We start from the raw sequence: 27755 nt of genomic DNA, 5'->3' as shown, positions 1-27755 counted from the left end.
AAGCACCTGACTCTCTGATTTTGGCTTAGGTCAGGATCTCAGGGTCCTGAGATCAGGCTGCTTTGGGCTCTGCTCAGCGGGGAGTCTGCTTGAGATTCTATCCCTCTGCCCCTCCCCCCACTCGCACTTGCTTGCTCGCTCTCAAATAAATAAATCTTAAAAAAAATATATACAATGGAATATTACTCAGCCATCAGAAAGGATGAATACCCACCATTTACATTGACATGGATGGAACTGGAGGGTATTATGCTAAGTGAAATAAGTCAATCAGAGAAAGACAATTATCATATGGTTTCACTCATATGTGGAACATAAGAAATAGCACAGAGGATCATAGGGGAGGGGAGGGAAACTGAATGGGAGGAAGTCAGAGAGGGAGACAAACCATGACAGACTCTTGACTCTGGGAGACAAATTGAGGGTTGCTGAAGGGGAGGTGGGTAGGGGAAAGGGATAGCTGGGTGATGGACATTAGGGAGGGCATGTGATGTGATGAGCACTGGGTGTTATATGCAACTAATGAATCATTGAACACTGCATCAAAAACTAATGATGTACTATATTTTGGCTAATTGAATTTAAATAAATATTTATAAAAAACAAGATCCAACTGTGTGCTGCCTATTAAACACACACACACACACACACACACACACACACACACACACACACACACACACACACACACACACACACACACTGCAGATATAAAGCCAAGAGGCAAAAATGATGGAAAAGAATGTACCAGGCTGAACTTAATATTGTTAAGTAACTGTTAAGTAAGATGTCTTTTCTTCCTAATTGGCATGTAGATTCAGTGCAATCCCATGCAAAATCCTAGCAGGGTTTTTTTTGGGGGGGGGAGGGGCGTACAAATTGATAAGCTTATTCTGAAATAGGAGATGCAAAAGAGCTAGAAGAGCCAAAACTACTTTGAAAATGTAAAAAAAAAGTTGGAGAATTTATTCTACCTGATTTCAAGAGCTAATATGAAACTATAGTAATCAAGACAGTGTGGTATTGGTATTAAGACTGACAAATAGATTGGCACACCTGGGTGGTTCAGTCGGTTAAGCGTCTGCCTTCGGCTCAGGTCATGATCCCAGGGTCCTGGGATCGAACCCTGCATCGGGCTCCCTGCTCAGTGGGGAGCCTGCTTCTCCCTCTCCCTCTGCCTGCCGCTCCCCCTGCTTGTGCTCTCTCTCTCTCTAACAAGTAAATAAAATCTTAAAAAAAAAAAAAAAAGACTGGAGAATAGATCAATGGGACAGGTAGTCTAAAAGTAGAGAGATACATACATATATATATATCCAATTGATTTTTAACAAAGGTACAAAGACAAATGCATGGAAAATAATTCTTTTCCACAAATGGTGCTAAAACAATTGCATAGCAATATATCAAAAAAATTTTTAAGGTTTTTCAATGTTGCACTACATAGAAATTAATTAAACTATAAAACTTCTAGGTATAAACATAGGACAGATCTTTATCAATTGTGGTTAGGTAAAGATTTCTTATATATAACACCACAAAAGCATGATTCATAAAAGAAGAAATTGATGAATTGGACTTCATGAAAATCAAGAACTTTCACTTCTTTGAAAGATTATCTTAAGACAATGAAAAACAAGCCACTCAATGGGGGTGGAGAGCTTTATTCAGAAACTAAACATAAATATATAATTTAGTTTGTGTGTGTGTATATATAAATAATATGCAAACCTCATGTATGAAAAATTACTTTCACTATAATTAAGAACTCTGAAAGCTCAATAAGAAAACAGTCCAACAAAAATACTGATTCAAATGTTTCCATTGTTTATTCCAGTGTTTATAGCAGCACTATAACAATAGGGCAAAGTATGGAAAAAGCCAAATGTCCATCCACTGATGAGTAGTAAAGAAGATGTGTATGTGTATACAATGGATTTTACTCATCCATTGAAAACAATGAAATCTTGCCATTTGCAATGATGTGGATGGAAGAGGGTGTATTATGCTAAGTGAAATAAGTCAGAGAAAGACATATGCCATATGATTTCACTCATATGTAGAATTTAAGAAACAAAACAGATGAACATAGGGGAGTGGACGGGAAGTAAAAATAAAATAATATAAAAACAGAGAGGCAAACCGTAAAAAACTTAACTAGAGAACAAACAGGGTTGATGGAGGGAGGTGGATGAGGGGATGGGCTAAATGGGTGATGGGCATTAAGGAGGGCACTTGTGATGAGCACTGGATGTTATAGGTAAGTGATGAATCACTAGGTTCTACTCCTGAAACTAATACTACACTATATGCTAACTTGAATTTTAATAAAATCTTAGAGAAAATTAATTAATTAAAATAAAAAAAGAAAACAATCCAATGAAAATTTGGCAAAAAATTTGAACATCCGTTTTTCCAAAGAAAATTACCGATAAGGAGTACATGAAAAGGTGGTCACCAGCATTAATTATTAGGGAAACATTGATTAAAACCACAATGAGCTTAAAACCACTTTAGAATTTTAAAATTAAAAAGGTTGATTATACTAAGTCATGACTAGGATGTGGAGCAACTGAAACTCTTATACACTGCTTGTGGGAATATAAAACTACTTTGGAAACAGTTTGGTAATTTCTTAAAAAATTAAGCATATATTTACCATCTTTCCAGGATCCTCTCTCTATACATTTTTTGTATAAAAAGAGCGTATGATTATTTGAAAATGAGAGAGCTGAAAACTATTTAATCCAATCTTAACTTTGATTTTGCATAATGTTGCTAATTTAATTTATTTTCCAAGTTGGAGTGCTCTTTTAGCTCAGCCACAGTCTTTTTTTCAGACTTCCTACTTCCCTGTTCTTAACAATCCCCAAAAGTGTTGTTGGCAGCTGAAATGGCTCTTGTTTCATCAACTCCCAGGATTTCCACAGTGGTGGCCAGGGTTTCAGGGACCTAGCTGAACATGAATGGAAATGAGAAGGGTGAACAAAGAGTTTAAATAGTTTAGCGTATAAACTGGTTTATATAAGGATAGGCTTGCTTCTCGATTTTCATGTATGTAGTTGTGGCTCCAAAGATTGTGCTGGTTTTGAATGTTAGCTTTGGCACTCTTTCAAGATTCTAGACATGCTGTCTATTTATAAAGAACTCGGGGGACTGAACAAATAAGAGTAAATCCGAAGTTAAGGGAACAAGTCTCGACATTGAAGAGAGTCACCTCCACAAGCCATTAGGAGACTGACTTATATTTTAGTTTCATCTTAGGAGCATTTGTTTCTTCTTACTCTTCTATAACACTAGGGCTTACAAATGGAGTTCAGTAAGTATACTGGCTACCAAGGGGAAGGAAGGGAGCAGAGCAGCTCTGGAAAACCCATGGCAATAGAAAGACTACCAGTCCCTTCTCCCCCAGCCAGAAGACCACTATTAATTTAGAAATTTTAAGACCTATATGATAAGAATTTCTAGCAGAAGTACAGTTTTCTTTAAGTGAGTTAAAATTATGATACATTATCTACTAATTTACTTTTTTGGATATCATACCATATAACATAATAATGTTTTAACTTTAATATAGCCTTTAAAGACTTCTAGTATAAGTTCATACTGTTCTTACTGTTCTGTTTAATGTTAATGCTAAATTTTTTTGAGGGGACAACAGTTATAGTCTCTATAATTCAGTTTTGGTGATATTTGTTTAATTATGCACTACTAATTTTGATGTAAGGAAAATTATTTTTTAATGGAATATAATTTTTTTATCCATAAGTTTGCTTCACACAATATAATTGTGACATTGTGTTCTTAATTGTGTCCTCATTTTACAATTCTTATATTAAGAAATTGTATTACATGCATTTCTATTTGGTATTATATTCTTATTTATTGAATAAGGTTTAATTTCTGGTTCTGAATAACATTAGTACCATTTACCAGTTTTAGGTGGAATTCATACTAATCCCTGAAGTGTAATACACATTAAAATAGCTAAAGCATTAGAAATTTTGGCACTCGAGCCCTTAAAGGTAATTTCATTCTAAGCCAGTTAGTATGGTGATACGTAACTAAAAATGGATTAGTATAAGTTGTTCTTTTAGCTCTATATCCTGTTTCTTCTTTCTCCTTAATCTTTTCTTAAAAAGTAACTATAGATAGCAAATAGAATGATGGCAACAGAAATCAGACTGCCTCTTTCCTGCTCCCAACTCCCAACTCATCTACTTCGGAGCCAAGCAGCTGTCGATGCAGATAGGTAGATGGCACCTGGAGGTTCTCAGCCATGAGACCTGTTGTGATGCTTTCCTTCTTCTGGGACAAATTCAAGGTTGCATCAGTGTAGGGTAGCCCTTGGAAAGAATCTGAGAGGCAGGTGAGTGATAGTAAGAGACTGCAGTCCCATATCCATTCAACTTATTCACTAGTAAGGGTAAAAGAAAGATATTTACAAATGAACATATTTACAAATGAGAGAACATTCACATTTGATACCCGATCCAAGAAAAATGCTTGAAAAATGACTTAAATATTTATAAGAGTACCAATATTTATAAAATACAAATTTTAAAAGTCTGGCAAGTCCAACAATGTATTTTTCCCCATAGTTGAAGTTCTCCCCTGCATTGCTAAAATTTAGCAAGTTATATTTGTATAGGCACATATATTTAGAATGTCATCATATTTCATCTGCTAGGACAAATGTATGATTTTGGACAGATTTTTCTTTTGAACAGAATTAAAAACTCATCCTTACGCTTTTATATCTATGGAATTAATTGCTTTGACTTCATGACTGTCCTAGTGATTTAGCTAGAAGGATCCTGAAATTTGGAGTCAGAAGGTCTTTAATTTCAGTCATTTACTAGTAGAGGCAAGTTACTAAACTGCTCTGGTTTTCTTTATCTTTGAATATGAATCCTATATTATAGATTGTTAGAGAAATTAATGAACATATAAATATGTCTTAACAGGTGTTTTTATCAGAAACACCAATCGTCTTTCTTTAGGAATGGGAATTACCATATTTTCAAGACAGTGGTTATAAATGGAGGAGGGTAGGAGCTGCCACGGAGGGGGATTTTGTAGGGTAGGAGACTTTAACAATACTGTTTGGGTTTTGGGGGGGTTTTGTTGTTGTTTTTTGGATGTGGATACTCATCATCCTGCGTATTTTTCTATGTCTTAAATATTTAATTGTTAAAATAATCTTCCTAATGAAATGCATGAAACTTTGCCATGAAATATCTTAACCAGTAAAGTGTCTTAACATTTTTCTATCAAAGGACTTCCTAAGACACTCTGAAATGTATGCTTCATAATTCTTAGCTTGTTTGGGACCTGCTAGTCAGAATATCATTTCCTTCATGCCATTCTAGTGATGTAATATTGCACAAAGTATCATGTTTCTACTGTGTGTGTTAAGTAATTGGCAGAGGTCACAAATTGTCTGTTTGGGGATTGAACCTGGCTCTTAGAAGTACTGTTTGTCCCAAGCAGTATTGGTCTTTATGGAAACTTAAAGTCTCATGAAAAATCAAGAAATGTCGTAACCCTGAGTTTGCATTTCTGTATGACAACGGTGAGTTGGTGCCGAGTCTCAGCTGCTCCCTTGACCTAGGCCACGTGCTCACTGTTCTGCACCCTCACTGTGCTCCCTGATACTGAGGCCAAGTGTCATTTGCCTTTTATCATCATAAATGTTTATATTACTGCTTGGCCCCCATAGGCAGTTTAGTTTATAACTCTTAGAGAGGTTGTATTCAGTAGATGTCAGTCTTCTATTGATATTTTGCTGTGATATCTTAACTTGAGGTTACATATTTTCAGTACTTTGTAACTTTATAAAGTGCTTGTGTACATTTTCTCTATAAACCTAATGTAAAGTACTAAGTTTGTCAACTCCTCCTTCTGTCAGTCAGTTCTTTCATGTTACAAAGTAATTATTTCTGAAATCTAGTTCTTCCTGTCCAACCTTACCACCACTGCTCCACCTAAGGCCCTCATCATCTCTTACCTGGAATTCTTTAATTGCTTTCTGACTGAGCTCCTCATCTCCAGTCACATTTCTTTCAGTTCATCCTCAAGTGTATCGCTAGAAAGTGCAGATCTCCTCTCCTCAACACCACTGTTTCAAATTCTTCTGAGTTTCTCTGTCTTCTATGGCAAGATCTGCAAATGTTTCCTGAAAGGTCCAGATAGTAAATATTTTAGGCTTTGCTGGCCAGAAGTTTCCTGCCACAAAAAATTGACTCTGCTGTGGTTGGACTGAGCACAAAGCACCCACAGACAGTACGTAAACAAATGGGAATGGCTGTTCCAATAAAACGTGTTTACAAAACCAGGTCACCAGTCTAGGGCCATGGTTTGTTAACCCTTGTTCTAGGATAGGAAAGACTCTCCCTGTCTTTCTTCCTGTCTTAACTACTACTCTTCCATCCTGTTTCTTACAGTTTATTCAGAAGCACCACTCAAATTCTTAAACCTTTCTTGTACATCTTCTTTCTATATCCAGTTATTTAATTCTTTCATTCAAACCATTTTTTCACAGAGAAATATTAAAATATATCTTATAAAATGTTAATTCTCAAATGATGGTATCATATTGAAACATGAGGCTATTTAGTCACTTGCTGACATCTTTATAAATGTATAGTGAAGTACAGTCTTAAGTGTTAAAAAGAGTTTTTAACAAATCTTTCATAAAAATCCGTAACTTTGATACAATCCATGGTTGTGGCTTATGGCTTGGATACCATCAACACATTATCCGAAAATCTCAGAATAAGGTCACTGGTAGGAAAGTAGTTTAATTTCAACATTATCAAGTGTATTGAATCAAGGTTCTTTGAGAAAACAATTTTAGGACTGTTAGTAGGAATTGAAAGCACGTAACTCACATTGTGTCCTATCTTCATCACAGCTGCCCCTTGCAAATAGTTAGGAAAGCAGAAAATACTTGGTTTTAGGGTACGACTTGCCTGAAGTATTGGATGTCAAATTGCCACTTAAATTCTAATAGATCACTTTACACCGTTCCAAATGCAAAAAAAACAACAGAACTTGATAATACGTTGTTAAATATATTAACAATGTGGGTTTTGCCTCATTATTAAATTGCAGTTTTTAAGCTATTGCTGATTGGTACTGATTTAGGTGCTGATTTAGGCTATTGCTGATTGATGTTGGATAGTAAACAAAACCTTTTCCAGTAAAAAAATGAAAGAAATTCATTCTTGCATCATATTAATGAAAAGTGTGATTTGATTACTGTGGTGAGAGTAGATTAGTAGAGCTGCTGTGATGGAATTTTGTTAAGATGTGAATGGATATTAAGCTTGATAAGATAAAGTCCTCTAAATTTTCTGATATTTGCATAATAATACATTAATTTAAAGCTCTCTTTATTAAAACTGACCTGTAAATGTCTTTTATGGTTGATTTTTAGCCACCAGCTGAACAGGCCAAAGCCAGACTACAGCTGGTTCTTGAAGCTGCTGGTAAGTGCATAATTTATTTAAATGAAAAAGTACTAAATAAATCTTAACATGCTTACAGGTGGGTCAAAGAAAAAAAAAACACCTATTTTCATATAGCTTCACAAATTTATGAAATTTAGGTTATATGTATGGCCATATTTTATAGGAAATATTTATTGCTACAGTATAATGCTAAAAAGTCATTCTTTACCTTTTTATTTATAAAATTGGCTTCAATTTTAGTTTCAGTTTTGATAAAGTCCAATTTATTGACTTTGCTTTTGGTGGTATATTTAAGAATTCTTTACCTAACCCCACATCACATCATAAAAATCTCCTCCTATATTTTCTTCTAAAAGTTTTATACTTTTGCATTTAAGACCATATATGATCTATTTTGGCTTAACTTTTGTATAAAGTGTGAGTTTAAATCACGTTTTCATTGTTCTAAAGGAAACAAGGTAAATGTAATATATAATATAGTAATTTCTCCAATTGCATTGGACTAACTCATTGGACTGTTCTGGGTACCATCTAACCTTAAAATACCGTATGTTTTGTTTTTCAATGATACAGTAATGCAGTGACTTTGATTTTACATATAATGCCCAGATTTATGTAGACATTAAATATTTTACCTTTTCAAAAAACGTGAAAGATCAATGTTATCTTTTCTAAGTACTGATATTTTACTTTGAATCTTAATGTGCTCTTCAAAATATATGTAACTTATTTAAATAAGTTGTTAAGGTTAAGCATGAGGGAGGGTTAGAATAATAATGCCAAAGTAGTACATATTTCTTAAAATTATTTACTTTTTAAAGATCTGTAAAGAGTCCATAATTTCCAATTGGAAAGTGAGAATTCTATTTCAACATCAAAAGTAATTTCGGACTACCAGATGATAGTAGTTGTATTTTTAGTTTCATTGGTTGGGAAAATACATATGTGCATATTGATTCAAGGATTTCTTGGATTAACTCCTACCAAGAGTGTCCACAGTTTAAAGATTGGGAGCACCAGTGTAAATGATATACTAGCTTCATAAACACTAACAGAAAATAAAGGGATAAAAATTGATAAATATTTTGACTGTGAGTCTCTATACCACTCCATATTTCTTTAGAAGTCATTATATTTTATGTATTACTATTACTCATTTTATCTTTAATTATGTAGAAATTACAATTTCTACATAGTATTACAGTTTTGCTTGCTATCAGGTTTTTCATATTTTGACTCAAATATACCGTAAGATAAACTAGTTAATATGATTCTCTATCATTTACATAAAGTACATTGATTCTTTAGTAGCATTTTGCTTTGAAAAATTATTTCCAGTTCATAATTTGAGTATGGACAAACTCTTAAAGAAAATTTTTATGGTGCTTAGTTCGGAAAATATTTGTTTCCATTATTATAACTATAAAGAATTTCATTTCATAGTTTTATACAGTTATCTTTATCTTTTAATATGATTTTGAAGCATATTATAAAACAGATCTGACACTCCAAACCTCATAGTATATAACTTGCTTATATTGGTCCCAGCTGTCACCCCTCATATTTTAATTTAACTTTCTAAATTCTGTTATGGATAAAGAGCTAGGTTCTGTGAATTTGAGATGCATTCAAATTATTATGACAATTTTACAAATTAGAAAACTTACATTAGCTGGATAAGCAAAGGACAGACCTTAGCTACATGTAGCATTATTTACTTAATAATTTTCTTCTTTATTTAACATGTTGTCCCCAGCATTTCCCTCTTATCAGTTACACTGTGATATATATCCTGTTACAAATTATGTTTTTTATATTTTACATTATTTTCTTGGAATTGATTACTATAGAAATGAATTTATGAGGTTAGAGGGTATTAACATTTAGAGTGACTTTTTATGCATTTTTGCTAAATTGTTTTGCAAAAGGACTGTGCTACTTTACATTTCCACTGATTAAACATTTTTACCAAGACTTCACTTTTGATGCCAATTCCATGAATATATTGCTTTATAATATGACATAACATATTACACCCCTTTGGAAAACATCCAGTACTGCTTTTAATGAGAACGTGTGGATCGCTTCTCGGCCTTTTGGCTAAGATCAAGTGTAATGAGAACGTGTGGACTTGGAGAGAAGTAGGTGGATGGATAGGGGAGTAGGATATAAGCAAATACAGAATTTATTCTCAAAGTTCTAGATCTCTTTCAGTGAAGAATACAAGGTGTTCATGGTATTATTAAAAACAAATAAAGGAAGGGGGAATAAGATGAACTTGAGCTTAGTCTGGAAGTCTTGCTATTAAAGTCTAGCCTACTCCTATGATTGAGGTACCTGTATAGGAAGGTCTGGTAGCACCCATTTTGTCACATTGGAGGAAGTTTACTTGGGTTCTCAGGGAAAACATCCTTGACTTTGGGGCCTTAAAATTGAGTACAAGGAAAGACTTAAGGCTGTATGTTAAGATTCTTGAGACAGGATTTATTTCAGCTTTATAGTTACTATAATCTGGTAGATAGGGTTTCTATATAAAGAAATCCTGAAGCTACTTAGTCCTTTATTCTAACTTCAGGTCCCAGAAGAAAGTTTTATATGTAACCATTGCATTGTTATTGATTTATGAGTGAATGTTAATGATGTTATTGGTTTGGAATTAAAATATATTTAGAACATTTGGCAACAATTATTAGTGGTATGATTTTGAAAGACGTGTATGAGTGAAATAACATTAAGCAAAATGTAATTGTAGGGTATCATGCATATTATACCAAACATGAATTTGAAGTCATAGATTTTATTGTATTTGTTATGATCATATTTTTATACATTAAATTTACATATTTATACTTTGTTATGCTAAATCTTCAGATTTAGATAGCATCTTTTTTCATGTTCATTACTAAATTACAATTGAAACCAAAATTCATGTCTCTTGTTTAACTTTTAACTCAAAGGTGATGTGAAGTTAAGGTTATATCTAAGATTGCTTTTCTGTTGTTTTCAAATGGCAACAGGACACAGAAGGTTGCAGAATTGTATAAATTTGTAAGACAGAATCTTTAAGTTGTAACCTCAGCTAATGGCTTACTATGATATTGAGTAAATCCTATTAACGCTTTGTGCCATGCTTTCTTTTCCTTTCCGTTTTAAAAATGCTTTTACCATTCTCCCATTTATTAAGATGCAAAACTTTGAAATTTTTATCTTTGACTTCTTAAGAGGCAATGATTCACCTAGAATAAATGATCTTATTTTGAAGTGTTTTTTATATTTAGCCCTTTATTATCTTTCCCACTGCCATCTCCTTAGTCTAGATGCCAATCATTTCACCCAAAGGTTAATCTGTGACTTCCTAATTGCTTGCTTCAGTTCCTTCTCTTGCTTCAGTTCTCTTCTCTGGAGATGGTAGTGAAAAGTGGACGGGTTCTAAGCCTACTTACACTACTTACTCTTTGTGACCTTGATGTTTATTGGTTAGCCAAAACAGAGGTATTTTTAAAAAATGGAACATGACAAATGTATATATTTTCTAGTTTACTATAGTTCTCTATTTTTTAAAAAGTAATTTGTTGAGGTGAAATTCACATAATATAAAATCAATCGTTACTGTTTAAAGTGAACAAACCAGTGGCATTAAATACATTCACAGTGCTGTATAACTATCACCTCTCTCTAGTTCCAAAACATTTCCATCACTCCAAAGTAAAACCTCTTACCTATGAAGCAGTTTATCTTCACTCCCTGGACCCCCTGCAACCACCAATCTGCCCTCTGTTTCTGTGGATTTATCTATTCTGGATATATATAATGGAATCATACAATGTGTGACCTTGTGTGTCTGGCTTCTGTACTTAGCATAATGTTTTGGAGGTACAGCCACATTGCAGCATGTATCAGTATTTTATTTCTTTTTATGGCTGATAATATTCCATTGTCTGTATGTACACCATTTATTTATCCATTCATATATTGATGGAAATTTGGGTTACTTCCACCTTCTGACTGTTGTGAGTAAATGTTGCTATCAACATGCATATACATGTACTTGTTTGGGTACCTATTTTGTAATTTTGGGTGGTATATACCTAGAAGTGTAATTGTGGGGTCATTTGGTAATTCACCAAACTTTTCCAGTGTCTGAGCGATATTACATTTTCATCAGCAATGTAGGAGGATAGTCCCCTACTATTTCAGCTAAACCATGTCACACATTTAAATTACCTATTTGAAAGTATTTAGCTTTGGGAACTTCTCTGTACCATAATTTACTCATTTGAAAAGGGGCAAGATTATAACTACTTTATAGGATTTTTGTGAAGATAAGTATAATATGTGAAATGTCTACCCCAGAGCCTGGTGAATGGTAGACTCCAGAAAATGTTTATTTCCATATTGCTTTTTGTGATTACCACTGCTAGATGGTTCTTTTTCAGCCACCATTTGGTCATGCTACTATTTTGGCTCAAAATTAGTCACTGGCCCTCAGTTTCTTACAAAATTAATTTTGCACTTCTATGCTTAAGGTTCCAATGTTCGGTAGGTGGATCCACAGATTTTTCTATATTTATTAGAATTCATTTCTGAACTTCTCATTATTCTTTGAGTTACTCATTCTTCTGCATTTATTAGAATTCATTTCTGAGCTTCTTCTCATTATTCTTTGAGTTACTTGTTCTTTTCTACCTATGGATCTTTGCTCATGATTTTCTCTCTTCTAGAAATGACTTCTTCCTTCCTCTTCCCACCTCTAAACACTTCAAAACAAATCTCAAATAATATTTCCACATGACTTTCGTGACCATTCCAGCACATAATCTTTTCTCTTCTTTTTTGAATTCTTTCTGTCCTTTCCTGCACATACCATTTATGCTGATATTTACTCACATATAGCTGATACTAATATTTAATTATTTCATGAGTGTTGAACTTATTTTCCCAATGAAATAATAAACATGATGGCCAGGAACCAGAGCTAAAACTTCTAAGTCTTTCCCAGGAGTTTTAACAGTATCTATAGAGAGTGGTACTATGCCAAATAAGAATCCAGGTATTAATCTTTGCTGAACAAGTCATTGTGAAGAAACAATCTGGACATAACTGAAAATTAAACCTTTTAAATGGTGGTATGCTCATTTTAACCACTGATTCATTTAAAATGGATACACAAAAAAATTCTCTGGCTTCTAAAGTAGAAGATATTGGTCAATAATCTGACTTTTTAATCTTAAACTTTAAGGTAGTGCATAACAGAAAAGATAATGAAACATGAATATCACACAGGAGGAAGAAGGAAGATAGTAAGTTTACTTAAAAGACTTGTCTCCATCACTTTTGCTTTCACTGTTGTTTGTTTGACATGTTAGCAGAAGTCCAAACATTGGGGTTTTGTGCAAAAACACAGTATAATCTTATGCCATATGTATGCATAGGTTTGAAGAAGAATTTAGAGGAGAGATTTTTCTAAAATGTAAATATTTTTCATCAGTATGAAGAGATGACCCTTCTTACAACATGGTTTTAAAACACATTTTTCTCTAAAATCTTTTTAATATTTTACTTTTAATAGAATTATTGACACATGCAACCTTTAAAATTCTGTTTCTAATGTTATAAGAAAAAATAGAAATTTCCTTTAGTGCATGAATGGTAAATAACCTTTATCATAAAATTTTTGTGTAATATTTCATTTTCTAAATAATGTCTACAACCTTTTTGTTTTGCTTTGTAGTTTTTAAAGTACATTCATAAATCTTTTATCATTTGACTCACATCACAGCATGGGTAGCTAATTAACTCCATTTTACAAATATCCTGAAAGCATAAGTGGTTTGTAAAAGGCCACATAGCTAGTAAGTGGCAGAACCAGGACCCAAATCCCATGATTTCTGACTCCTGAGCTATTTCTATCCATAGTTTAAATCCCTGAGTTATGTTGGGCAGAAAGAAGGATGATAGAAAATATTACCAAATACATACTTTGTTTTGTTAGGTATAGTGCTATAGTTACCCTACAATAAAATAATTTCTATCCTCAAGCAAGCCTTTGATTCTGAAATGAGTTTTTCTGATTGATAATAAAAAATTATTAAAGTTTGAGCCAGAAAAAAAATGTTTTTTTCCTTAACTATTAGAGTGTTCATAATAGCAAAATTTCTGATAATTTTGAAAAATCCTGGTAACATTTTATGATCAACAGTGTTTTGATCTTCAGCCTCACTAGGGACTTAACATTTCAGTTACCCTTGCTGAGATAGAAGCTGGTTAAGTACTGTGAAACACAGATGAGTTACACACATGTTCACACTATGTCCAGGCAAGGAGCTCTGCTTAGGAATAAGCCGTAAGTGCCTCATTCCATCCCAGTTCTTCTGCTGCATGTTAAATTTAGATTTTATTCTCTCAGTTACCCATTAAGTACCTGGAAACCTATTCCTAACCCTTTCTCTTCATAGCCATGCGATCTTAGAAGTCTCAGTACTTTTCTAAAGTCCATTCTAACTGTAAATATTTGTGATTCTGAGAATTACAAAGGAGATTGCCACAATAATGTTGAACTGTTTCCGGGGAGCATAGAAAACCATTCTGCTACCCTGATTTAAAGCCAACAGAGATTTTGCTCTATAGGTTTCTGTTCACTGATCTGTGGCTCCAAGAAATAGGCTGATTATTGTGAGAAAAGCTTTCATGTGGGGCAGACCTAAAAAACTGAGCAAGTGATTGAAAAGTTAATTTCCATTTCATAAAATAAGTAGTTTCAGACTTCTTTTTTCCCCGTGTAGGCTTCTTCTTGATAGTAGGTTGGCAGTCTAGATTCATACTCAGCCTCCCTAGCTAACTTTGTAAGTAGTCTCTTTTAGTTTCTTCAACTATAAAATTGAGATATTAATAGTACATAACTAATGGGTTGGTTGTTAACAGAGTTTAAATGAGTTAACATTTGTAAAACACTTAGAACAGTACCTGGTACATAGTAAGTATTCAGTAAATGTTAGCAATTGATACCAAAGACAATATAGTATGGTGGTTAAATTCTCAAGTCAGATGGCCTGGGTGCCATTCCCAGCTCCATTATTTACTCATAAAACCATGGGAGAGAGATGTTAAAGCCTGCTGAACTTCAGTTTTTTCATTTATGAAATGGGAAAATAGGTACCTTTAGAGTTTTTATGAGAACTAAATAATTTAATGTAATAAAGTGTTTAGAACAGCACCTAACATGTAACCAAGTGTTCTATAATTATTAGCGAGTAGGAATAGTTTTTTATGGCATCACCATAGTGATGAGGTAATTAAGGAAGAGACATTGAGCAAAACATTCCCCTCCTACCAGCATACATAAACAGAAGAAGTTATCAAGAATTAAGAATAGTGCTTTTTAAAAGAAACAAATGAATAAAACTTTAATTAGTTTAATTGACTTGAGCATTGGTTAAACCTTTTTTTCATCAAACATGGTTTCTGCAAATTTTAGGAATTGTACCTAAAATTTAATAGCTTTTATGTGAAATCAAATTGATAATGTTAATTTAACTTCCAATTTCCAGTAATGAACATGGTTTTTGGCTCTGTGTTAATTCAAAAAGATAAAGTAGTGCTTCCTAAAGAGAATCATGAAGTAAATTGCATTTAAAAAGTATGTTACTTGTTTAGCATCAGTTACACATTTATATTTGAATGACTATTATTTATCCTTAATAATATTTAGTAAGAAGAAAGCTATCAGCTAGAGTCTTAACAATATCACAGCAACTTGCCATGTTTGAGCAGATGTTAAGCAGACAGTAGTTGAATGTTAATTTTGAGAGGGTGGTATGTTTAAGCCTAGCTGAAGTATGTTGCATGTGGGCTTTCTAGACTCGAGTACAATGCTGGATCTCTGGGGAGAATTTTAAAGCTAAACCTCTTTCTTTGGGGTCCTCTATATGGACTCTCTCAAGTCAGTATAAAGCAGATCATCCCTAGGCTAAAGCCCTTCAGCTTTTGTTATTGGGCTCTGTAGACCTGTAATTAGGCCTCCTGGCAGGCCATGCAGGCCAGTTAATGGTCATATGGAGTTTCTGTGAGGCAGACTGGCTTTGTATAAATCCTGGGTAGGAATACGTTTATGGGTCACTTCCTACCAGGACCATGCTTTGTCCTTATGCCCTGCGGGCTGACAGGGAGCAGGTTCCCTTGACCATGGACTGTTCAGTTTGCAACTCAAAATCTAGTCCACTAATCCTCAGTGTAAACAGAGGATTTAGAAGGGCTTCTGTCACTTACAGTTGCCAATTCACTTGGGTGTCTGTGAATTTATTTTTCCCCAGACTTCATTATTGAAAGACTGACAAGTGTATAAGATTTGGATGTTTGTTTATATATCAAGTGTGCTGGGTTTTTTTCAGTGGTTTTAGAATCATTGTAAATAATTTATCTAAAGCAGAATTATATAATGAGCTTTTTTATTAATCACCCTTTAATATTTCTTAATTTAAGCCATTAAAAAATTTGGGATGATAGCTAACCTTTTCCTATAAGGGAAATTATAGGTCTGGTTTTTGGATTTTTTTTTTTTTTGATAAGGGTAAAATAACACTATGTAAAGAAATTTACCAAAAAGTGATTAATGCAGATTTCAGATAAGTCAAAGAAATAATTCAAAACTCTTCTATACAGTACATTTTATAGTAAGTAAAAATGCCATTTTAGTGTAGCTGAAAGCTTTTGAAAGGAGGAATATCGGATCAGTATATAAAATGCTTAATAAAAATGTGTTTCATGAAGTACTTAAAATTAATAAGAGTGCCATTTATTGAGCATCTACTATGTGGTGAGCACTTTTATACATTTACACATAGTATAATTTTTAATAAATAATGCATGTTTCCTAGCCAAGCAAAATATTTGAATTTTAAGAAAGTCATGATTGAGATTTTTGTTTTTCATTTTATTTCATCCTCTATTTCATTATGGTTTTCTCTTTGTTGCCCAGATTATTATGATTTGATTCTGAAATGTGTAAGTTTTGAGTATGCTCTGCAAAGAACTGTCACCTATCTTCTTATGAGCCAGTTTTTCTTTTAGGGAGGAAATCAAATGATGTATTCTTTCCCAGGTCTCATCTAGTAAATCAGTGCTCAGTATTTTGCATTTTGTGATGTAAAAATGGTTCATGACAGATGTGGCTGAAAAGACCACATACGTAGACTGTATGATTTTAGTCTGGTGGAACTAATAGGATCACTCATTACATTTTAGACCCTGGGGTTTCTTTTTTCTTTCATAATAATAATAATAAAAAAAAAACTGTTTAAATAGAGTAGCCCTTTTTGTGTGTGAGTACAGCATCTTCCCCCAAATTTACAAAGAGTTGATGGTAACAAATCAACAAATAATCCTCTCTCTTCCAAAAAGTTCTTTCATTAATGTTTATTTAATGTTAACTGTTATTTTTTGTCTTGTCCGTAAGAGTTAAGATTTTGTTCTATTTTTATAAAAGGTTTCTTTGAATTTTATTTAGCAAAACTAGAAAATACATTCCTTAGAGAATCTAAGACCTGAGAATTAAATTAAGTTATATGGTAATAAAAACAAGTTTTGCAAATGTTGAAATATTTAATGGTAACAAAAAGACATTATGCAGTAAGAATTCTGGTGTTCATTCACAACTGAGAGAATTATAGCATGATCTGTTTTTCTTTTTTAATGTACACAGTGTATTTATTAGAACAGAAATATATTTGTGATATATTTTGGAACTGAAAAAAATGGAGGCTTCTGAACAGTGTGAAAGATCTGATCCTATTTTAGTTTTGACCAAAAGTTAAAGTTGTAATTGAACAAAAAGTTACATTGAAAAATATCCTGGGTAATGGCTATTGTCCCTGGGCAGTAGGATTTAAGGTAATTAAAAATATTTTTTTGGCTTGTCTTTATTTTTGAATTGTTCTGTAGATATGAAGAAAACCTATAGAAGTGTCAGAAAGGTTAATTTAAACATGATAAAATTCCCCAATATTTAGTATGAAATTCAATGAGTTTTGACAAATGTATACAATTGTGTTAAGTATCACCAAAATTTTTGATAAAGACCATTTACATTACTCCAGAAAGGCCCCTTATATTCCTTTGAAGTCAGTTCTTTTCTCCCCATCTCGGACCTTAGCAACCACTAATCTGCTTTATGTTGCTATAGTTTTGCTATTTTCAGAATGCCGTATAAATGGAACCATACAGTATATAGACTTTTGTGTCTGCACTCTTTGACTTGGTATAGTGCCTTTCAGGTTTGTTCTCATTGTTATATGAGCATCAGTTCTTTTTATTGCTGAGTAGTATTTCATTGTATAGCTAGATCAGTTTGTTTATTCATTCAACAGTTGGTGGACAGGTAGGTTGCTTCCAGTTTATGGTTTTTCTGAATAAAAATTATATGAACATTTGAGTACAAGTCTATATAAACATTTTCATATCTCTTGAGTAAATAGTTGGGAATGGGATTTGTTGGTTATATATATAGTTAAGTGTAGCTTTGACTTTATAAGAAACTGCTGAAGTTTTCTGAAATGGCTGTCCCATTTTGTATTTTCACGAGCAGTGTATGAAAGTCCCATTTGTTCCTTGACATCACTTGATGTTGTTGGGTTTTTTCTTGTTTAATTTCAGCTATCCTGTTCAATGTGTTGTATTTCATTTGACCTTAGTGCACATTCCTGTGATGACTCATGAAGTTGAGCATCTTTTCATGCAGTTATTTGTCATCTGTATACTTCTGTGAAGTATCTACTTCTATCTGTTGCCCATTTTTATTTTTTTTATTTTTATTTTTTTTAAAATTTTTTTATTGTTATGTTAATCCCCATACATTACATCATTAGTTTTAGATATACTGTTCCATGATTCATTGTTTGTGCATAACACCCAGTGCTCCATGCAGAACGTGCCCTCCTCAATACCCATCACCAGGCTAACCCATCCTCCCAACCCCCTCCCCTCTAGAACCCTCAGTTTGTTTTTCAGAGTCCATCGTCTCTCATGGTTCTTCTCCCCCTCCGATTTCCCCCCCTTCATTCTTCCCCTCCTGCTACATTCTTCTTCTTCTTTTTTTCTTTCTTAACATATATTGCATTATTTGTTTCAGAGGTACAGATCTGAGATTCAACAGTCTTGCACAATTCACAGCACTTACCAGAACACATACCCTCCCCAGTGTCCATCACCCAGTCACCCCATCCCTCCCACCCCACCCCCCACTCCAGCAACCCTCAGTTTGTTTCCTGAGATTAAGAATTCCTCATATCAGTGAGGTCATATGATACATGTCTTTCTCTGTTTGACTTATTTCGCTCAGCATAATACCCTCCAGTTCCATCCACGTCGTTGCAAATGGCAAGATCTTATTCCTTTTGATGGCTGCATAATATTCCATTGTATATATATACCACATCTTCTTTATCCATTCATCTGTTGATGGACATCTTGTATCTGTTGCCCATTTTTAAAAGGAATTATTTATATTATTGACTTGGAGAGTTACTTATATATTCTGAATACAAGTCAGATATGTACTTTATATATTCTCCTTGTCTATGCCTTGCCTGTTTATTTTCCAATGATTTTTTAAAAAAAATTAATAATGTACATACAGTAAAATTCACTATTTTTAGTTTCAGTTCTTTGATTTTTGACAAATATAAACAATTGTGTAATAACACCTAGAATCAAGATGTAGAACAATTTTATCATCCCTCAGAATTTTCCCACACCCTTAATGGCAAATCCCTCCTACCGCTTCTAGCTCCTGGAAGCCACTGATCTATTTTTTGTCCCTACAGTTTTGACTTTTTTAATATGTCATGTAAATGGGATCATGTAATATGTGGCTTTTTGAGGGCGCCTGGGTGGCTCAGTTGGTTAAGCGACTGCCTTCGGCTCAGGTCATGATCCTGGAGTCCCGGGATCGAGTCCCGCATCGGGCTCCCTGCTCAGCAGGGAGTCTGCTTCTCCCTCTCCCGCTCCCCCCTCTTGTGCTCTCTCTCTCTCTCACTCTCTCTCTCAAATAAATAAATAAAATCTTTAAAAAAAAAAAAAAAAAAAAAATATGTGGCTTTTTGAGTCTGGCTTCTTTGACCTAGCATAATGCTTTTGAGATTTACCCATGTTGTTGCTTATATTGGTTAAAATTTATTCCCTTTTTATTACAGAGTAATATTCCATTGTGTGGGTTAATTAATTGAAGGGTGTTTAGATTATTTCCAATTTTGCACAATTATGAATAAACCATTAAAACATTGTTAAAATGATTTTGTATGGATATAAGTTTTTGTTACACTTGGGAAATACTTAGGACTGGGATTGCTGGACAGTATGATAATTTCATGTTTAACTTTATGAGAAACTGCAAACTGTTTCCCAAAGTGGCTCTACCATTTTGCATTCCAAAGGCAATGTATGAGAAATTGCGTTGTTCCACATCCTTGTCTGTACTTGGCATTATTAGTTTTTGTTTTACTCTGGTCATTCCAATGGGTGTGTAAAGGTGTCTCACTATGGCTTTAGTAATATCCCTCATGAAGAATGTTGTTGAACATCTCTTCATGTGCTTATTTGCCATTGCAGACTCTTTTCCCATTTTTAAAAATTGAATTATTCTTCAGTTTCTGAATTTTGAGAGTTTTATATTTTTTTGGATAAAAGTTCTTTATCAGATACGTGATTTGCAAATATTTTTCACATTTTGTGGCATGTTTACGTTCTCTTAACAGTATCTTTTGTAGAGCAGAAGTTCCTGATGTGTTGAAGTCCAATTTATCAGTTTTTTCCTTTATGTATTATGGTTTTAGTGTCAGATCTCTTGCCCAAGCAGAAAACACAAAGATTTGTATCTGTGTTTTCTTCTGGAATTTTCATAGTTTAGATTTTATATTTAGATCTGGTCCATTTTAAATTAAATTTTGTATGTGGTGTGAAGTATGGGTTAAGGTTCTTTTCTTTGCATGTGGATATCTAATAGTCTTAGTACTATTTATTGAAAAGATCATTTTTTTCCACCGAATTGTCTTTGTAACTTTGTAAAATATCATTTGACCTTATGTGACTAGGTCTATTCTCAATTCTCTGTTCAGTTCCATTGATCTTCGTGTCTATCTATCCTTTTGCCAGTATTATACTGCCATGATTACATTGGCTCTATAGTAGTAAGTCTTAAAATCAGTACTGAGTCTTCCCCCTTTGTTCTTCTTTTTCAGAATGCTTTGGCTATTCTAGTTCTTTTCCCTTTCTATATAAACTTTAGAAACCACTTATTTATTTCTACCAAAAACAAAAATCCCAGCTGGGATTTTTAGTAGGGTTATGAGGACTTTACAGATCAGCATTGTAGAGAATTGACTCTTCCATCCTTGAACATAGGATAGCTGTCCGTCTCTGTTTTTTTTTTTTTTAATTTCTTTCACCAGTTTTATAGTTTTCAGCATATAGATATATATTTTGTTAGGTTTATTCCTAAGCATTTTATGTTTTGGGGTGCCATTATAAATATTAGATTTTCTTGTTTAGATTATACTGATAGTATACAGAAATACAATTCTTTTTTGAGTATTGAATTTGTATCCTGCCATTTGTTAAACTCACTTAAAGATTGCTTGTTTTTAGAAGATTCTTTGGAATTTTCTACATAGACAGTTATGTTGTCTATGATGAAGTTTTTGTTTCCCTTTTAAATCTGAAGACCTTTTATTTCTTATTCTTGCCTTATTATCTTATTACCCTAGTTAGAACCTCCAGACACAATTTTGAATAGAAGTGGTTAAGAGTGGATATCCTTTGATTATTCCTGATCTTAGGCAGATTAGCATTCAGTCTTTCACCATTATACAAGATGTTAACTGTAGGCTTTTCATAGATGCCCTTTTCAGATTGAAGAATTCTTCTTCTATTCCTGATTTCCTTTGAGTTTTTATCAGGAATAAATGTTTAATTTTGTCAAATGCTTTTTGTGCATCATTTGAGATGGTATGTTGATTTTCATTGGTTGATACATTGAATTTCACTGGTCAATTTCAAATGTTAAACCAATCCTATTTACATTTTGGGGAGAAACACCATTTGAATGCAGTGTACTTTTTATATATTATTGGATTGGATTTTCTAAAATTTTATGTGTATTGTAGCTTGTATTCACAGGAGTTATAAATGTTTCATTACGACCATTTGCATGCCTGATTCCTTCTATTAGGTGATAAACCCCTGTAGGTAAGGTCTATCAACTTTATATTTCCCAAAGTAGCACAATACCCTGGTGTTAGGAGCCTTTATTTATTAACAGTTGGTTGGATGAATAAATGTCACTAGTAGTCTGTGTAAATGAGCATTTATATACCATTGAAGGTATATACTAAAACTCATTCCTCACATCTAGTTCTGTAGTTTTTAACCAAGTAAAATATACCCAATTTTTCCCATAGCAAATTTTGATATAGAAAGAATTAATCAGACTTTGATGGGAACTTTGTACTATGCAGAATCTTTCAGGCTAACTTTCTCTACTTCTATATAATATGCTTAATATATTCAGTTCATCTAAGCAAACTTTAATCAGATATTATCTGGATGGAAAACCATACACATGTCTAATGTTTTCAGAATTTTTTTTTTTGTTGTTAGTATGCCAGTGATATATTACATATGCTCATAAACAATAATTTTTAGTTTTGGGGCACCTGGGTGGCTCAGTTAAGCCTCCAACTCATGATTTCAGGATCCTGGGATGGAGCCCCACGTCGGGCTCCTGGCTCAGCAGGAGTCTGCTTATCTCCCTCTCCCCCTGCTCACGCTCTCTCTCTCTCTGAAATAAATAAATTAAATAAATCTTTTTAAAAAACAAGGTGACTTTTAGTTTTGAATTAAAATTACGGAATTTGATTTAATGTTAATACTTGTTAAACACTTTCTATATAGTTGTTCCTAAAGTGCCTCCTGAAAGGAATATGTTAAAGCCTATAAATCCCTTATAATACTTCATGTGATAGTAGAAGCTCCATATAAGTGTACTTTTTCTTGGCTCAAAGCTAGTCCATAGGAGATAATTAACTCCTTCTGTTATAAATCTCTTAAGTAATGCTTGAAATGGTCATCATTTCTCAGTTTTACACAGTGGTTCTGAAAGGTTGGTAAGGCCTTGGAATTTTTAGAATTGTTTTTAAAAGATGACTTGTTTGGGGCACCTGTGTGGCTCAGTTGGTTAAGCATCTGACTCTTGATTTCAGCGCAGGTCTTGATCTCTGGGTCATGAGTTCAAGCCCTGCATTGGGTGTGGAGCCTACTTGAAAAAAATAAATAAATAAAAGATGACTTGTTTATTATTGTCATTCTAAAGGCATTCTGAAAATGTTAATCAAAGACCTTGAAAAGTAAGTAGGGCTTAGCAAATCATTGTTGATTAGATGAAAGAATTTTTGCATATATGGATACAGTTGTTGGATATTTCTACTTTTTAAAGTTGGGTAACTTTATTGGATAGTATTCATTTAGAAAGGCAATCACATTTATAAACATACCTTGTTATGAATATTCATAAATACATTTTATATACTATGAATTAAAATTACTTATTAGGAAGATATCTAAAAACATAAAGAGGTAAGTATTTTTCATAATATGGGTTTGAACATTACATATTTTGCCTAAGCCTGTCTTTTCTTAAATTTTATTTTCTATTACCTCCTCACTTTGCAAGAGATTTTTATGGTATTTAAATTTATTGTGTAATTTAGTTTTAGAAAAGGCACATAGACATTTGAATTCACTCAACATTCAACATTTTTTATTAAGTGTATTTCATATATCAAGTATTACTTTAACAGTAGGGATCAGGTGGTTCTTCTCTCGGGCTCGGGTAGTTTCTCAAATGTGTTTGCCAGTCAGTATTTTAAAGGGGAACATCCACAGGTCACTGAGTTCTCTGTGCAGCTCTGTCTCTGGTACTCTGTCCTGTAAACTGTAGGTGTCTTTGTCTCCCAGAACTGGCAGCTCCATCTTCTCAACCCAGAGTCTACTAAGCTCTCCTTCCACCAGGAGTCCAATAGGGTTTTCTTTCCCTGCACCACCAGCAACTGTAGCAATATATATTATTCCTCTGGCACTGAGAACTTTATATACATTGTGCTCAATAAATTTTTATCGGTCAAATGTATGAATGAATAATTTAATGTTTCTCATTTTTAGTAAACTAAAAAGTTGGTCTTTTAAAATATACATATTACTAATTCAGAACTGGATTGAACTCACTCCAGCTTATAGAAAGCAAAATTACATTATATTTTTAAAATTTAATTTTACTTTTTAATAAGTTGATTATCATAAACTTCAAAAATGTGAACTATCATGCTCTTATAAATGATAGCACAGATATTTGTGTTATTTTATAATTGACTTTTGCTGATTTAATAATGTTCTGCGCTTCTATAACTATTCACAGTTTACAAAGCATTTTTTGCATGATATTCCATGTTAGTTTTATTAATCTCTTCTGACCCAAGCCTGCAAGTTGCCAGGTAGTTTACATTTTTATCTCTAGATATATTGCTGTGTATCTAATCTATATAATTTTGAAGATTTTTAAAAAGGCAACATGATGGGTATTTTACTGAAAAATTCTGGGAAAATATCACCTTAAAAACTTCTTTAAAATTTCAGGCATCTGTAGAACATGTAATGCTTGTATTTAGTGAGGGAATATATACGTTGCTTATTTTAGAATTATTGTTGTCAAACTTAGTAGCATGTATATTCTGAAATTGATTTTTTTTCTCCCCTTAACATAGTATCATTTCACTCTAAACTGGAGATTAAATTTTACTTTGTATATAGGAAATCTTTAATAGCCAGTTCAGACGAGAAATGCTTAAGGTAGATGTCATGAAAATGGTGAAATATTTTAGGTTAAATATGTTCATGGAGTTAGAGAATGTAATGAAGCATTTGAGTCTTTTTTCCCTCAACTTTATTGAGACATAATTGACATAGAATATCTTGTGAGTTTAAGGTGTACAACATGATTTGATAGTTATATATTATGAAATGATTCACAGTAGTGTTGGTTAATACTTCTGTCACCTCATACAGTTACCATTTTTTATGAATGGTAAGAACATTTAAGATCTACTCTCTTAATAACTTTTGCGTATATAATACAGTATTGTTAACTGTAGTCACCATGTTATATATCCCCCCAGAACTTATTTGTCTTAACTGGAAGTTTGTACTCTGACCAATATCTCCACATTTCCCTCACTCCCCAGCACCTGGAAACCACCATTCTATTTACTCTCTGTTTCTATGAGTTTGGGTTTTTTTTTTTGTTTTTTTTTTAAGTTCCATATATAAGTGACATCATACAGTATTCGTCTTTGTCTGACTGATTCCATTTAGGTTCATCCATATTGTCACAGATGGCAGGGTTTCCTTCTTTCTTTGTGGCTGAATCACATTACGTTACATATATACTACATCTTCTTTAGCCATTCATCTGTAGATGGCTACTTAGGTTGTTTCCATATCTTGACTATTGTGAATAATGCTGTAACGAACATGGGAATATATGTATCTTTTCGAGATCCTAATTTCATTTCCTTTGGATATATATCCAGAAGTGGGATTGCTGGATCATATGGTGATTCTATTTTTAGTTTTTCGAGTAACCTCCATACTGTTTGCCATAGTGGTTGTACCAATTTACATTCCTTCCAACAGTGCACAAGGGTTCCCTTTTCTCCACATTCTTGCCAACACTTAATTATCTCTTGTCTTTCAAAATAGGCATTCTAACAAGTGTGAGGTGATATCTCATTGTGGTTTGATTTGTATTTTCCTGAGGATTAGTTATGTTAAGCGTCTTTCCATGTACCTCTCTGTAATTTGTAGGTCTTCTTTGGAAAAAAGTCTATTCAGGTCCTCTGCCCATTTTCCGGTTGGGAGCAGTTTGGATCTGTTAGTTGGTTAATAATGGCTTACTTGAACTTTTTTCTGTTTAAATCAAGATATGTCAATTTTATTTGAAAATTACATATCTTAGGTTTAATAAAATTTTCTTCTCTCATTATATAGAGAATTCAGTGACAAGGTTGAAAAATCTAAAATTATGAGAATTACTCTCTGTAGCATGTTTACAATACAGAATAGATTCTCTTTACTTATTTATTACAACATTGTATATTTTCAGCTGGTGAAGCTGCTGCTGCCCTTCAATCCAGAACTCTTTTTCTAATCAATAATCTCAAGGTAGATATCCTCCTGCACTATCCAAGAAAGAGACTTGGGACCCCATAAGGCAAAGAAAACCTCACCATCTAAAAAATGGTCTATACCCATGATTATTCATTTGTAGTGAGGTTTATCTGCATATAGGACATCAGAAATTATTTCTGCTTTACAAATAGTTCATGTAAATTTTGTGTGACGATCAAGGTAATATATATTCTGTGTAAAAATACTGTACTTTTTTTCCTTTGAAATTTGGTATCGGTTTAGCTCCATAAAAACCATTCTTGACATTTTTATTGGGATGGTGTTAAATTTACAAATGAATTTAGACAGAACCGACATCTTGGTGATGTTGAGATATCCTATCCAAGTATGAGGGATGTCTTTCCATTAAATCAGGTCTACTTTTGCAGCTTTCAAGAATGATTTACAGTTTTCCTCATTTAGGTTTTACATGTTTTGTTACGTTTATTCCTTTGATGCTATTATGAATGAGATTTTCTTCATATTATGTCATCTATTTAGTGTGTGTATATCTGATAGTTATTAATTTTGGGATACTTATTTAAATAATTGCTACCTTACTAAATTATTTTGTTTGAGATTTTAACATTGATTGTGTGTTCCAGCTATAGTAACATATTATAACAAAAGGTGTTTTATTTATACTTTTCAAGTTTTTATGTCTCTAATTTAGTACACTATTAAATAGTAGTAAAGGTAGTGGTATATTTGCCTTACTCTTAATCTTAATGAAAATCCTTCTTTTCTTTTTTTTTTTTCCATTAAGGAAAATGCTGACTTTATGACTTAGATGTGTGCTTGATTTTAATTAGCTATCAATTCCCCCCCTTTTTTTGTGTTGTTTTTTTTTTTTTCATATTAGTATTGGGTGTTAAATTTTGCCAAAGTCCTTTTCAGCATCTATGGAGATAACCATATAAAAAAATGAGATATTTTTCTTTATCTTTAAAATTTTTTTAACATTTATTTTATTTTTTATAAGGCTTCATTTCTTTAGAGAAGTTTAAGGTTCATAGCAAAATTAAGGAGAAGGTACAGACAGATTTCCCATATAATTCTTTCTCCTGCACATGCATCATGGCCTCCTCCCATTATCAACATCCCCAACCAGAGTTGTATATTTGTTACAGTTGATGAACCTACACAACTACATCATAAAAGATCAGAGTTTATATTACAGCATTCGGGTTCACTCTTGGTGTTAGGCATTCTGTGAGTTTGGATAAATATGTAATCACATATATCCACCATTACAGAGTGTTTTCACTGCCCTTGAAAACCTATGTGCACAAACTATTTATCCTTCTCCCTCACCTCCAAACCTTGGCAGTCAGTGATATTTTTATTGTCCCCATAGTTTTGCCTTTTTAAGACTGCCCTAACAGTTGGAATCATGGGGTATATAACCTTTTCAGATTGGTTTCTTTCACTTACTAAGTTGCATTTAAGGTTCCTCCATGTCTTTTCAGGGCTTGTAGTTCATTTCTTTTTAGCACTGAATAATATTCCATTGTCTGGATATACCACAGTTTATCCATTCACCTACCTGAAGTACATTTTTGTTGTCTCCAAGTTTTGGCAATTATGAATAAAGCTGCTATAAACATCCATGCACACATTTTTTGCAGACATTAAGTTTTCGGCTCCTTTGGATAAATACCAAGGAGCATGATTGCTGGATTGTATAGTAAGAGTATGTTTAGTTTTGTAAGAAACTGCCAGACTCTCTTCCAATGTAGCTGTACCATTTTGTATTCTCACCAGCAGTGAACGAGAGTTACTGTTGCTCCACATCCTCATCAGCATTTGATGTTGTCAGTGTTCTAGATTTTGGCCATTCTAATATGTGTGTAGTTATATCTTAATTTGCAATTTCCTAATCACATATGATTTGAACATCTTTCCATATGTTTATTTCCCGTCTGTATATCTTATTTGGTGATGTGTCTGTTAAGGTCTTTGGGCCATTTTTAAATCAGGTTATTTTCTTATTTTTGAATTTTAAGAGTTCTTTGT

At 33.2% G+C, this 27755-nt stretch overlaps 1 protein-coding gene across 1 annotated transcript in view; it reads left to right on the top strand.

Annotated features, from left to right (window-relative positions):
• RSRC1 (arginine and serine rich coiled-coil 1) overlaps positions 1 to 27755 on the top strand; it is a 406629-nt gene that overhangs the window by 234634 nt on the left and 144240 nt on the right. Inside the window, exon 6 of the mRNA XM_078069970.1 lies at positions 7439 to 7490. Coding sequence (XP_077926096.1) covers positions 7439 to 7490 — 52 coding nt within the window. The remainder of the gene's footprint in view (positions 1 to 7438; positions 7491 to 27755) is intronic.

Source organism: Halichoerus grypus, chromosome 1, assembly GCF_964656455.1.
Source record: "Halichoerus grypus chromosome 1, mHalGry1.hap1.1, whole genome shotgun sequence".
Taxonomy (NCBI): domain Eukaryota; kingdom Metazoa; phylum Chordata; class Mammalia; order Carnivora; family Phocidae; genus Halichoerus; species Halichoerus grypus.
The sequence above is the reverse complement of the archived record's forward strand: the minus strand, read 5'-3'. Positions and strand labels throughout refer to the sequence as shown.